The sequence below is a fragment of the Protomyctophum parallelum genome (assembly GCF_964188405.1).
Source record: "Protomyctophum parallelum genome assembly, chromosome: 2".
NCBI classification, from domain to species: Eukaryota; Metazoa; Chordata; class Actinopteri; order Myctophiformes; family Myctophidae; genus Protomyctophum; species Protomyctophum parallelum.
In genome coordinates this window covers 25,209,604-25,225,168 of record NC_139699.1, presented here as the reverse complement: position 1 = coordinate 25,225,168, position 15,565 = coordinate 25,209,604, and the positions used below count along the sequence as shown (strand labels likewise).

The following is a 15,565-nucleotide window of genomic DNA, read 5'->3' as shown; positions in this document are numbered from 1 at the left end:
CCAAATATGTCCCCCCCAGTTATAAAATGCTATCTGCGCCCCTGGTGTGCGTGCAGTTGTTGTGCGTGCCTCCCAGGTGTGCCAATGGAGTCTGCCTTCCGTAGAGCGTGTCTCTTCCTTCGTTAAGAAGTCCTTACCACCAACTCGGAACCAGCACACTGCAAAACAAAGCAGACACACTCACATGCCGTGACAATTAAAGGCTGCAGGGCCGTCAAGTTCAAGTTTTGCCATCTTCTGAAGATAAAGAGTACACTATCCTAAATGCCATGACCTTTCCCAGACCTTTCGCAGCTCAGTCCGTACACGTATTAGACCAGAACCAAGCCAGGCATGTTGACTCAAAAGAGATGCAATTTACAACCTCTGTGAACTGTGTGGTTCAAGACACAGAGGTGTTGGACTCGGCCTTCTAGCGGTGTGTCCGTCCTTTGTCGGAACTGGAGTGGGTGGATGTAAATGTAATGTAAACGTATGTTTTCTCATGCCAATAAAGCCCTTTGAATTGAATTGAATTGAATTGGGTGGATTTCGGTCAAATGGGACCAGCTACGCTATGATGAGCACTTTGTTTGTCATGGGTGGCAATAACTGGTCTCGGGTGATCCAGCCTGAGAAATGCCTCTGTGTGTGTGTGTGTGTGTGTGTGTGTGTGTGTGTGTGTGTGTGTGTGTGTGTGTGTGTGTGTGTGTGTGTGTGTGTGTGTGTGTGTGTGTGTGTGTGTGTGTGTGTGTGTGTGTGTGTGCATGTGTGCGTGCATGTGCGCGTGTCACTGTGTGTGTTTGTGTGTGTGTCACAGTGTGTGTGTGTGTGTGTGTGTGTGTGTGTCTGTGTGTGTGTGTGTGTACTTTATCATAGACCATGTACACAGGTCTCAGATAAAGTGTGGATTAATGTTTCACATCAATGAGACGTCTCACACTAACACAACATCACATCAATCATCACATCAATGAGACGTCTCACACTAACACAACATCACATCAATCATCACATCAATGAGACGTCTCACACTAACACAACATCACATCAATCATCACATCAATGAGACGTCTCACACTAACACAACATCACATCAATCATCACATCAATGAGACGTCTCACACTAACACAACATCACATCAATCATCACATCAATGAGACGTCTTACACTAACACAACATCACATCAATCATCACATCAATGAGACGTCTCACACTAACACAACATCACATCAATCATCACATCAATGAGACGTCTTACACTAACACAACATCACATCAATCATCACATCAATGAGACGTCTCACACTAACACAACATCACATCAATCATCACATCAATGAGACGTCTCACACTAACACAACATCACATCAATCATCACATCAATGAGACGTCTTACACTAACACAACATCACATCAATCATCACATCAATGAGACGTCTCACACTAACACAACATCACATCAATCATCACATCAATGAGACGTCTCACACTAACACAACATCACATCAATCATCACATCAATGAGACGTCTCACACTAACACAACATCACATCAATCATCACATCAATGAGACGTCTCACACTAACACAACATCACATCAATCATCACATCAATGAGACGTCTCACACTAACACAACATCACATCAATCATCACATCAATGAGACGTCTCACACTAACACAACATCACATCAATCATCACATCAATGAGACGTCTCACACTAACACAACATCACAAAGGATCTGATTAGAACAGTCTGTACACGCTGGGAGAAAAGGAAGTATACACACCTTCTATTGTGTCAAAACATTAAAAAAATAACACTTATTTTCTCACAATAGAAGTGAACAAGTCCCACATATTTGTCAGAAAGATGTGTTGAAGGTTATGACAGTAGCTAATGTAAATTAGATAATGCAAAAAATAATTAATACATGGACAGCTTTATCCAAAGATCCAAACGCCTAGACTCTGCGGTATGGACAGAGTCAATTTGATACACCCTTGCAAGTTGCCAAGGGTGGTTAAATAATTATGTCATGAGAATGCTGTGTCTTGATTAGAGACACACCTGATGAAGGCTCAATAGGACATGATGCAATAATATAAGCCTCACTAAGGAGCCATTTGACAATCATTTGATTACAGAAAGCCACCTGGGCTACAAATAGCTATCAGCCATCGATCGTGACATCAGTGCCCAATGAGCTACAAAGGAAATGGAACCTCTAACCGCAAGATTATTACTGTCATGCTCAACACCATCACTGTTTCCCAAACAGTGATGGTACCCATTTGTGGGTCACGGACCAATTTGTATCGACTCGAGTAGAAATCCAATTTTCTTTTCCTACATTTTAAAACAAACAAACAATCAAATCTAAGAAATGCCATGAATAAATATAAAAATAGATAAAAATAAAAATATCTGCTATTATACACTGACACGAAGGTAGACAGGAACACCCACAAACATCACATCCGGTTTTAGCCTGCGGTAAAGAAAATGGTCTTCCCTATAGGGTTATAGTAGCGTACGATCCTTTGGATCACTTTCAGAGCGATTTGTTGGATGATAGAAATATTGTCGTATACGAGACGATTAAGCCATGGTTCACATGGCGCTGGTCTGTCATGGCGGAACTTCAACCTGTTTTACGCACTTTTCCTATTTACAACGTTAACGTCGACATACATGTTCAGATTTAAAATATAAAGTGCTCGCCCCAGAGCCACGGATGTTACAATCCTCCTCGGGTGGGTAGAAGTTTTAATCCGATCGGTGGCCATTTTATCAGAGTTATATCGCATGCACCAACCGATAGGGGCGCATAGTTTAAAGCACATGGCCAAAACGGATACCGGTACTTATACCCGCCCTAGTAGAATTGTAACATCCATGGCCCTGGGGTGAGCATTTTTTATTTGTAATCTGAACATTTGTAAACCGTAAGGACTGTAAATGGATTATGTGCGTAAAACACTTCAGGCCAGGGGTTCCATTAGCTCTGGTCCATAGCCTCCTGCACTTTACTGCCGTTGCATTGAGGCTATGTGACCGTTCTATTTCCTGGCTCGCATGAAACGTGGACCAACCCCTCCTCTGTTACAAAAATAAAAAGAACATTTCACCTACTCACCAATACAAAGGTGGAAAAAAATCCCTTTCTGGCCAAAAATTTGTGGTGGGGGGCTCAGAGTGCTTCCACTAAGGAAAGCTACCATGAGCTCACAGCGCATTGCGACGTGTTGTGAGTTTGTAGATTTTTGGTTTATGCTGGGGACCTGGGGTTCAAGTGGTTTATCGTCAGAGTCAGATTATCCTTATCTCTTTATACTTTTATTGCATGCGTCAAGTTGCACAAGCAAGCACCACGCCTATTGTTTAATTAATAGTATTTAAAGCATCTGCGATGGAAACCCAACAACCCACTGTTTATTCCGGTTGGGAGAACTTTACCCCAGCTTCACCCCCCAGCTATTTTGACGCCCCTGATGACAGACATTAAATATCTCTTTTGGGCCACGGGCTAAAAGGTTTGTGAACCACTAAGCTAAAGGACTGAAGGACTCCACACTCTCATGACTCTCATGGCCTGTTCAACATCATGCCATCAGCGAAAGAAGATGTTTTAAAAACTTGCTTATGATTCCTGATGACTATTTTTATGTAATTGATATAATACCAAGTGTTGTTCTTGCTTACTGTAAATCGCTCTGGATTAAGAGCTTTGGTAAATGCCTAAATTATAAATTGTAAATTGAGGCATAGTGAGCTTGTAAATCACCTATTTTCACGACAATCAGGCTTTGCACAGCTAGGACTTTATATAGCGAGCATGTGTGTCTCTCTCTCTCCCATGCTGTGGGATGCCGAGTGTGGTGCAGTGGTTTTATGCTCTCAACGTGCAGGATAGTGTGGAGCCACTGCAGAGCACACAGTGTAATATTGTACTATATGATCATACTTTTTTACTTGATTGTATAATGGCAGTGATTGTATAATCAAGCAGTGAACAAACACAAGGCAGTCCGTTAAATAAGGATGGTGGCAATTAGCTCTGGGCACAGAGTGTGACATTCTCTCTTTTCTAAAGAGATCATTTATTTATAGATCATTGTCACTTTGGAATAACCTGCCTCGAAATCTGTTGCATTTACAGTAAATTAACGTTTAAAAAGCAGCTAAAATTCCAAGTGTTTTGTGGTTTGGTTTGGGTTTTTTTTTTTTTTTTCGCTCTCACATAATTTCAGCAATTTCTACTTTCTTTTATCCAAACTAATGTGTGTTGAATACTGACTTTTTAACAATTTTGTATTTGTAATTGTACTTGTATGTACCGGTATGTTTATTCTTATGTGGACCCCAGGAAGACTAGCTGGTTGCTATGGCACCAGCTAATGGGGATCCTTGATAAAAATCTAATCTAATGTAATCTTTCTATACAGTATATGTATACAGGTACAGTCAAGGTTTGGGATTAATGTGTTGTCATTTGCCTTGACCATGTAAAAGACATGCCTTGTGTGGCTTGGTCTTGTAGATGGCCACTTTACATACTAACCTGTGTGGGCCCCTGTGGGCTGTTGTATACTAGGTTCGGACTCGCCAAATAATAAAGCTGACATCATATAGAATCCCCAACCCTCTTCCAACTATCTGCCTGGTAATTACCTTGCTGTTGCTGATACAGTCCAAGAGTACATGGTTAACATAAAAGTTTAAAACCTTGTTTTAAGTCTAATATCATAAACGGTCGATCCTCTAATTTCTCAGTGAGTTGTTTGTTTTTGTTAAAGATGGAGTGCCACGATTCTTTTCCACCCTAAAACATGATAATCAGGTATTATTAAAATATAAGGTGGAAGAACTCTTTCCAAAAAGTGTACAGTATTTGTTAAAATCATGCTTTTAAGTGGACACGCCCACCAGTTCATTAAGTATGCCTGGTTTGCCTGGTGGGTGGTGATGGGTGGTGATCCACCTGAACTGAAGCCGCACCCACAGCTGTAGTTGTATGATAAAGAAGGAGGGGTTAGGGGAGGGGCTGATAGTGTGATGTCACTATATTGCTGTTTACTTCATTGGCCCGTTTGACTGTCAAGGGTTCAGCCTCCAGGAAGAAACCCTAAATACAAAGTTAATACACCATTGCGCATAAAAACAACTCCAGGGTGTCTAATGAAGTACTGTCACCTCATAGACACATGAAAAACTGGAAAAATACAAAAATTGTGGCACTCCATCTTTAAATTATGATTATGATGGCTGGGTAATTATCATTAAATAAACCGTAACTCTGTTGACGTTAATTTCCACACCAAGATTCACTTTCATGTATGACATCATTTGTCATACTTGGTTGGTGCAGTTTTACTCTGCCAAACTTTGTTGATTGCAATCAGGAAACTGGATTGATAATGAGGATTAAATCCACCTCTCATTATTTCTTCCCTTCCCTTCCCTTCCCTTCCCTTCCCTTCCCTCCCCTCCCCTCCCCTCCCCTCCCCTCCCCTTCCCTTCCCTTCCCTTCCCTTCCCTTCCCTTCCCTTCCCTTCCCTTCCCTTCCCTTCCCTTCCCTTCCCTTCCCTCCCCTCCCCTCACTCCAGACAGCCCAGACGGTGCTGCTGGTGGTGACAGCCTTTCTCATCTGTTGGATGCCGTACCACATCATTGCAATGTGGGTGGAGTTTGGCCACTTCCCCCTCAATGACGCCTCCTTCGCCTTCCGCATCATGGCCCACATCCTGTCCTACGGCAACTCCTGCATCAACCCCATCCTCTATGCCTTCCACTCCGAGAATTTCCGCAAAGCCTGCCGCCAGGTCTGTGGATGTCACCTGTATCCTCCACCCCCCACAGAGAAGATGGCACGCAACCGTATGGAAACATTGACCATTCGTTCCACCACTGCTATTTGAAAGTAACCACGGGAGGCAGCAATAAGCGACACAAGAGAGCAACAAAAAGAAGAACAAGAACTCATTAATCTCTTGTGAGGCTGTGTGTTTTCTGTCTTTGTTGGGGCCATTGGCGACAAACCAATTCACAGATTTGAGCCAGCTGATTTATGATATACATGTACTGTAGTTGCAGGGATACATAAGGTGGCACACAGCAAGGTGCAACTTGGTTGGTTGCTGATGGACAATTTTTTTTTTTAATAAATTTAGAGTAGCCAATTATTTGTACCCCTATTTATTTTATATTTACCCCAATTTGTGCCCCCATTTTTACCCCTTTGTGCCGTTAATCACTGCTATTGTACCCTGGCTATCTGCTTGTGAGGAGCCCCCACTGGGAGGACGTAGCTACTCATTCTCCTACTCCTCCCGTTCATCACCCCCCACTGACCGGCTCCGCTCCAGCCTATAGTGCAGCCAGTGACATAGACTTCCTGGACCGGCTCCCCTCTCTTGAACACGGCCAATTGTGTTAGTTTAGATCAGTGGTTTTCAACCCGCTTCATATCAAGGTCCATTATTTATTATTATGTATCCGTTATTAGCCTCGCAGACCCCAAGCATTGAATATTTTGTTGTCGTTGGATACGATTTTGTCCACAATTCCATGCTGTATTGATGTGGTACCATAAGAGAGATTACAAGAAAACTTTGATCAAAACAACAATTCTCCAACATTCTTTGTATATTGTAAATTAAGTAATGCATGTTTAGCAATAATTTAACTCTTGAGAGTGTGAAATGTTACACTCTCAAGAGTTAAAGATCTATAAGGGTCCATTTGTTTACCAACTCTCCATCATTTTTCTGGGGACCACCTGGAACCCCCTCAAGGACCACTGGTGGTCGTCTCAGAGTTACAGATGGATAGTTACGTTGTCCATTTGGACAACGTGGTGGTCCCCGGACACGACGTTGAGCACCAGAATATCGTATTGAATGCAGAGATTCTTATAACCAGGGTTGAGTAGGCTACTGCAGTAGTCTGCCTGGGGCAATTTGCATTGCAAAGGCAGATAAGTCGTGAGGCTAGTACTTCAGTGGAGAATAAACAATAGAAGTCTGCACACTGTAACTTTGTAAAGCTCCCAGTCAAGGCTTTATTATAGATTCATTATAGTCTTCCAACTGAATTCTGATGAAGACTCTGTGGTGAAACGCTAATCTATAATTAAGTCTTAAGTTAAAACATTTATTCCTATTAGTAAAAATAGACACCTGAATTAATATGCTCTTTGTGACCAGACTGAATAAAAATCAGAATAAAGGATAAGTGCTCACTGTGCTCATGCCGACATGATGACCATGTCATTCAACACACAAATGATGAAACAGAAAGGATCACACAAAAAAGGCTTTTTACAGGATAGAACGCCCGATTTTATTAAGCATTAGAGAACTTTGGAATGGGTAAGAACTGTATTGATTGCGTTAAAGTTATGAATTTTACACAATACTGTAGATGCACGTGTCAGCAGCAATGAGGGGGGCAGCAAATTATTACTTTCTATAATTACTGCATATTCAGATTCAAAACAGTATCCAATCCAAAAACCTTCCCTCTTCTGATTGGCCGGGCCCAAACACCTGCCCTCGGCTGATTGGCTGGGCCCAAAAACCTGCGCTCTTCTGATTGGCCGGGCCCTAAATCTGCCCTCTTCTGGGGGGGACTGGTTAAAAGTGGCAGGTGTAGCAATCAATTGGTTGAAGCAGAGGCTGGAAATTGCACAGGTGAGGGGACTTGGCCTCATTGTACATTGTACATTGTCCACTGTACTGTTTCTGGTAAACGGTGCATGCCACTGACTCACGGCTGGTCACTGCACTCCCTGTTGTGGTGTGGAACGCTTGTGTCAAATCTGAAGTCGGTGGGGCAAATGGTTGTCGAGTTACGTGCATTACAACCGTACACACACACGCACACACACACAGACACACAGAGATGTGGTGCCTTTATAGTTAGATAAAAAATAATAAAGGCGAAAGCCGCAAAAGTATCTGGAAAAACAATATATATTATTATTATTATTACCGGTATATTAAACCTGTCAAATTTGGTGTTGAATATCGAACATTCTTAGCATTTAGTTTATTGTTTTAACATTATCACCATCGGGGCCCATGACGTAAATCACTGTGAAGTTCAAGTGCATGGTCATGTGCTTGATAATCTCACGGTCATGAGATTGATAATCTCCGTCAAATTAGTGCTATGAAAACTGATCCATCGTCAGCAAGCCTAGAGGTGCTTATATTCTGTTTAAATTGAACCAATACTCAAAGTCTTGTGAGTCTTGGTTATAATTTAAATTGAATCTTGTATTGTTTGCAAATGAACAATGATGGACTAATATGATATACTTGCCACTTGCCAGTACCTCAAGGTCTATGATGTAGCCTACTAGCCAGAAGACCTACATCATGTGACATGGTCTTGATACTACTAGCCGGTAAATTACATGGAATATGATGTACAGTACTAGCAGGTACATTACATTGACTATGGAGGAGTATGTAGAAAGACAACTTTCAGATCTGGATACTGTAGCCCATCTCATGAGGAGACGGGCCGATAAATTAGAGCTGAATGGAAAGCTACCATCTACGTGTCCAGCTGTGGACAGTGAATCAAGCATTTCAAGTCAACCAACCATGGCCCATGGGTCCTACTCGTCCTTATCTCATTTCCCAGTTGTTGGCGACAAGTATCGCAAGCTGCCTGGGATATGTGTTGTTGACATGGCAACTGGGAGTTGTGAGTGTGACATGCTCTGGGTTTACAAGATCCAGTAATGCCATATTGTAAAAAATGCATTATAATATATGAGAGTGAGTGAGTGAGTGAGTGAGTGTGAGAGAGAGAGAGAGAGAGAGAGAGAGAGAGAGATCAGATCAGATCACTCAAAGTGGGGTCACAGGGGTCCTTGATTCGTGCAGACTCGCTCTCCCAATGTTCCACCTCTTCAGAGAGGCAGACCCCATCTCACCCCTATAGCACGCCTCTCTCTTTCAAGTTGCTTATACTGTAAGCATGTTGTTTAGATGGCGGATGTTGTTGTTCCATTGTCTACCTGGTATCCTAGCTTCTTTGGCATACATTTTTCACTCTACTACAGTATTTAACTTGTTGTTTATCAACTAGGGTTCATGCTCACATACATGATTGATTGATTGAAAATAAAAGTAGCCTACAATTAAGGTCAATAATATTCTAAGAGGATAAAACCAGAAAAAGCACTGAGACTTGTTTACATCAGGGTCCTCCATCATTTGCATCACTCTTGCTATTCCAATCTTGCACTCCGAATGAGTGTCTAGCCTAGTAATAAGTATCAATGGACTCTATGCACACAGAATAACCCTTCCTACTTCCCTGGAATCCTGGCTCCTTCCCTACTTCCTTCGCAGGTGTTACCGATGATACTAATTGTCTCCACCAGGCCGAAGGCATGGGGGGAGACCAGGGAGAATATGTTTTGCACTCCATCTGTCCGTCTGTGTGTCCGTCCGTCCATCTGTTACCAGCTAATCTCCGCCACCGTTGGCCCGGTCGATGCCAAACTGTGCATACACACTTCCTGGATGCCAACGACGAACCTCTTCCCCAACCTTTTCCCACAATGGCCTGTTATAGCGCCACCATGAGGCCGATATCTGAAGAAAAAAAAAACATTACCTGCTATAACTGGACCGATCTGTGTACAACTTTAATTGTATGCAAACTCCGTACAGGCCAAGGGAAAACCTTTGCCCTGCATTTTCCACATCTGCCTCTTATAGTGCCATCATGACGCCAATTTTTACTACGCCACATTTCTTTATATTACTCGTACAGGTTTTATATACATCACGCAAATCAGTATACGTACCTCTATACTATTGTCATGTGTTCAACACAGATCTGGTTGGTTTTTCATATACCATCCTGATTGGCTATGATTGATCTAAACGATTGATCTAAAGTTTGCACGACTGGCAACAAAATGCTGCAAATCATGACCGAAGCATCCAACTGTGAAACTGTGCACACACACATTCCCACTAGGTTAGGAAACATACATGATTTGTATCCGAAACTTCCATGGACGTGATGTGAATAGCAAGGCTGTTTCGCCACTACAACGATGCACCTTTGTCAATAACATGCTTTATATATTGCATGCCAAGTTGCCAACCATTCATTAAACACACAACATGCATTCATCTTTATAACATTACTAAGCATTATTAATATAGCTGTTACATGTTATTAAGGCTCTGATCCATTTAGTGTACAGTGGTTCTCAAACCTTTTAATTTCAAGGACCCCCAAAAAATGGAACCAAATGAAACTGTAAGGGTCCATTTGGTTCCATTTGTACACTCTCAGAGTTACAGACCTGTACGGGAACAGAGTGTTTCCAGTGGGCCAACATGCACACAATACAATAGCATCACCTAGCTCTGATCCATAGCCTAAACTGGGGACATTTCACATCTGGAAGAAACACAATTTGAAATGTGCACCCTATGGCCAGTTTTTTACTAGGATTTGACTGGATTGCTGCCCCTCCTTGTGGAGAGGGGGGGGGGGGGGGGCTGCATGGAGGTGTGTGACTTGTAGTCCAGGAAGGAAGTGAGACTAAATTTCATGTCATGAAGATGGTGTCATCATGACTAAAATATCTAAAAACACATATTCAAGTTCTTTCCAAAATGGTGTGCGTGCATAGAGCCCATTTGGGGGTCCTTGACATGACATACCAAAGCCTACACAGGTTGTGCAGTCGACGCGCTGTGATTGGCCAGTCGCTGTGTTCGACAGCCTAAACCTAACCCTAACCCTAACCTTAACCTCAGTAAAACTATACCTAAACCTAACCCTAACCCTAACCTTAACCTCAATAAAACTATACCTAAACCTAACCCTAAACTTAACTTGCCCGGGGCGTGGTTATAAACACAACCCGTGTAGGAATTAATATGTAGCGTCCTTGACATGCAAAACCACAGAACCCGGGCATTGAGGAAGAGCTCTCTCTGCTGTTAAAAATCACACCTATCTTGAAACTTCTCTGCCTTCTCTACGCTCCTATCTAGACACAAAATGCAACAGTATATAACATAAGGTTATTGGGTAGCAAGCATATCTGAGAATGATCAATACAATAAACAGCGACAAGTTAACAACTTTCAAAGGCGGATTGACATGTTTATTGAAATTCAGCATATCAAAATCCAGCTTAGGTCAAGTTTTCAGGATGGGACTGGGTTGGTGGAAGTATAGGAAGTCTTGGTTGATCTCTTAGTTGGCAGCCAGGGTCTGGTCCACCCAGCCACGGAGCTCGGTGACGCGGGCGTAGACGGCGGGGGTGGAGGTGGAGCAGCGGCTGCTTCCCCAGGAGACGATACCAACCAGGGTCCACACGTTGTCCTTCTCACACACCAGGGGGCCACCAGAGTCACCCTGAGACAGACACAGCAAGACCGGAGCGTTACAATTGATCACACAACTACCCAAAATCTACTTTTGTCTTAAACGATGGAACTTGCACAAAAAATAAATACCCGCTGTTTTACACCTATAAACCATGATGTAACAATAAAGATGATTCTGATTCTGTTATACAGTAAGTCAATCAGCCTGATTTGATTCATCAACAATGGGCTATTTGGGTTGTTAATATTGCAGTAAGGAATAGAGACAGAAACACAAGTTGTATGTAGAAATTCTTGTACAGTAATAGACAAATTTCAACAGCATGAGTGGCACCTCCACGCCAAGTTGATATGTTCCATATGGCCGATTAAATATTCTAAGCTCACGCTCATTCAAACCTGCTGCATGCCTGCCACAACTGCTTGCTGATGCTATTCTTTGTGCTAAATATACGTTATGAATAGCCTGCTATATAAATATAATCACACACACGACTATACAGTAAAATACAAAGTGAATTATGAGGGAGCAGATCTCACCATGCAGGAGGTAGCACCATCACCTCCAGCGCAGATCATGACGTCAGAGATGTTGCTTCCCCAGTGCTTCTTGCACTGCTCATTGGACAGGAGGGGCAGGGCAGCCTGCTGGAGCCTGTTGGGGGTATTGGCGGCTGGAGAGAGAGAGAGAGAGAGAGAGAGAGAGAGAGAGAGAGAGTTTAGTAATGAAATAACACCAAGAAAGTAAAGTAAAAACAAATGACACATGAACCATTGAACCCATGTTTAACAACTGCACAACTGCATCCCCCTGCCCCCCCCCCCTCCCAATGGAGAAATGGAGAGGGTCTCACCATTGTAGCGGGTCAGACCCCAGCCAGAGGTCACGCAGTTCATGCCAGCGGCGAAGACATCAGCGGACTCAGCCAGGCAGACAGGGGACACGTTGGTGCTCATGCGAGCGGGGGTGGCCAGCTTGATCAGAGAGATGTCGTTGTTGATGGTGCGAGGGTTCCAGGCAGGGTGGGTGAACACCTGGGAGGGAGATGACAATATGAACATATAGTATTCACGTGAAATACTGTATTGCTTCTGGGCTATAATGGCAATCAGGGTGAGCAGCCTATTTCCATTAGCTCACCTGCTCAACACTATTGACATTAAAATCAGTCTATTAAAAGATACAATCCATCCCAATGCTACCACCAACTGTAAGATGCTGCTGTATGGAATAAGTCTCAAAGCCACTGGCAATAGTATATACTGTTTAACATAAGTTTAACATACTAATCTGTTGCACAAAGTTAGGTAGCAGCTACTGGGGGGAAATGCTGCTGAATTTGTCTGAAGGAAGCCAAGCCAAAATAAGTTTTACTCTTATGTACTTGTAATGTACACAAGATAACAAGTAACAATAATGTACAACCTTGGAACTTGAACCATGAACCCTTCAACCTATTATATAATTGATCCTCATACTGCTCATTATATGGCACCATTTTGGTCTTACTCCCTCTGTGTCTCAGATGTAGGCTGTGGACAGTTCAGAAACACATTTTCCATCTTTTTGTTTTTTAATGTATTAATGCACAAGATCAAATGGCTTCTCTAATTCAGAGATTGGCTGCAGATTCTCTTAGCTTGGGAGCTCCATCAATGTCATTGCTCACAGAGTGAGTAGAAATTGTGCCATCTTATTATGAGCTTTTTAGTGAGGGCCAATTATAGGAAGTGCTCCTTTAATATCAATTAAGATAAATCTATTAACATGAGTCGTGAGTCAGGTTGTGTATAAGTGTGAGTATGCATATGGAAGGGAATATTAATGCCATCAAATATACCTTGGAAGGCTTCAGGATCTGGATGTCCTCATTGGTGGAGGAGGAGCTCTTGTCGTGCTCTCCAACAATCACACGGTGGTAGGTCCTGAAATTAAATTGAAATTGAGTGTTAATTACGTCTTACAAGATGTACTCTATTATTTACATGCACTGTGTGTAGACACACATGAGTAGATTTTTTATAGGCCTATCTCTACTCCACCTGACTCCAAGATGTTCATTTTTCAGGAAATCGAAGTTGGTATTGTGACTTATTGTCAATTACTTGCATAAGAGGGGGAGAGGTGGTGGAGTTGGATGCTTTAGCAGACAGTTTGAGGGTCCAATGGAGTTAATAGGGTTTTGCCCGAAACGCTTTTTAATACTTTTCAACACACAGAAGTAAAGGGTGTTCAATAGCATTGATTTTCCTCCCGACAGCGACGATATGCAGGTATAGATCCCTTTATGCAGTGAAGTGATTTCTTTATTGATTACATGCATATTTGACTATACAACATTTAAAAGATCCTGCCTTTGAATGCATGAAAATCTAATTATATAATTTAGCATAATAGCTGAAGTGTTCCTCCAGAGCAATTTGAAGTACAGTGGCTGAATTATATCTTAACTTCCTAGATCACCTGATTTACAAGCCTTCTGCATTTGCTGTGCAGGAGAAATGCACGAATGAGGACTCAGATACTGACCTGACATTGCAGTGGGCAGCAGTGACAACCCAGTTCTCATTGATCAGGGAACCTCCGCAGAAGTGGAAGCCGCTGGATTGCTGAGGTAACATGAAGACAGAGGGGATTAGATATTAAGCTTACACATGTGAAGTCTCTTCACCAACCATGAGTCACACATGACCAGATTTCCATGTATGCGTCAATATAGATTATGTGCAATAAAATGTGGTGAGAATAGAATATAATATAGTATTGATGTTGTGTGTATATCATTGTAGCATTCCTGGTCATGTCAGGAGGCAGGTCTCACTGATATTAAACCTTTTGAAATAAAACGGCTGAAGTCTGATATTTGTATTTCTTTGAAAACTAGTTACTAGTTACATTACAAAACATACATGAACCACTTCAGCCCTATATACATTTCGGCCATTTGAAAATAGCTGATCTACAAGCTCACAATGTGTCGCAATGCGGTGCATTGTGAGCATGTATATCTGCTATTTTCAGTTTTTACATTTGGGGCATATGGGGAGAAATGGGGCATTCTGCATAATACTTTTGGTACTTTACAGTAAGTACATTTTGAAGCCAATACTTTGTACTTTACTCAAGTAAATTTGGATTAACATACTTTTACTTGTAACAGAGTATTTCTAGATTGCAGTATTGATACTTTTACTTAAGAAAAGTCACTCACCTGCAGGGACACCTGCCAGGGCCAGGAGTGTGGCACAGCCTCCTCACCGTTGACGATGCGGGCATAACCAGACACCTCGGGAGCGATGGCGGGGGTACCGCAGCCTGGAAACGAGGAGACAATCATTGTCACACTCGACTATCAAATCTAATGTAAACATCAGATCCCTAACTGTTCATCACCTTGAAGTAAATTTATACTGGACCATACCCATTCTTTCTACAGTAATATTTACATCTACATAAAAAGGGGGGGGGGGGGGGGGCTGGGCTGCCTGGACCAGCACGCCGAGCCCGTACTGAATAACTTTTACTCTACATCTTCATATTCATAAGAAATTTAATTCTTCCTCTCCTCTTTTTAAACTCTTGAGCTGTACTTTAAACTGAATCCTACTAATTAATCCAAGTGTGTTTGCAGAAGGAAGTACATCACAGGTTTAAACAAGTTCTGTAGGCAAACACTACCTTTTGACATTTCTTCTCTGTATCAAAACCCATATTTGAGATGGCTGAACGAGGACCCGGGCTTCCCTTACCGTAAGCGGCGCTGACGAAAGCAAGGCAGGAGATGACCCAGAGGAAAGCCATTGTGACAATGTGACAGGAACTCTGAAGACCAGAGCAGATCGTTCCATATTTATCCCCAAAAGCCTCTCACTGTCAACCAATCAGAGACAGGGGTGTGTCCACCTGAGCTGAACGTTGAGGTTGTTGGCAGTGGTGTATAGTAACTAAGTACATTTACTTACGTACTGCACGTACTTACATACTTTTCCTTCTACTGCTATTTTTAAAATATTTTTGTACATTTGAAAATTTGAAATGTAACTGAATATTTCTATATTGCAGTATTAATACTTTTACTTAAGTACAACATTTGAGTACTTTTTCCACCACTGGTCGTTGTTGGTCCAAAAACGTTCCATTTGCCTGTATCAGGTCACAGGTGTTTATCAGGCTAAAGCCATAGGCCAGTTCTCAGGCCT

General features: G+C 42.2%; 2 protein-coding genes across 2 annotated transcripts in view; one reads left to right on the top strand and one right to left on the bottom strand.

Moving 5' to 3' along the window:
• The window catches only part of galr1b (galanin receptor 1b), a gene marked incomplete at both ends in the record, with an annotated part of 35,443 nt that extends 29,538 nt beyond the window's left edge, over nucleotides 1–5,905 (top strand). The window contains one exon of the mRNA XM_083759253.1: nucleotides 5,594–5,905. Within this exon, the coding sequence (XP_083615379.1) occupies nucleotides 5,594–5,905 (312 nt within the window). The remainder of the gene's footprint in view (nucleotides 1–5,593) is intronic.
• Nucleotides 5,906–11,231: 5,326 nt separating this feature from the next.
• Nucleotides 11,232–15,167, bottom strand: LOC310855006 (chymotrypsin B-like; the record flags this gene model as incomplete). Its single annotated transcript, XM_083759821.1, has 7 exons — nucleotides 11,232–11,393; nucleotides 11,906–12,039; nucleotides 12,220–12,400; nucleotides 13,207–13,291; nucleotides 13,896–13,975; nucleotides 14,578–14,681; nucleotides 15,116–15,167. The coding sequence occupies 7 exons, from the start codon at nucleotides 15,165–15,167 to the stop codon at nucleotides 11,232–11,234; spliced, it is 798 nt and encodes a 265-aa protein (XP_083615947.1).
• Between the last annotated feature and the right edge of the window lie 398 nt (nucleotides 15,168–15,565).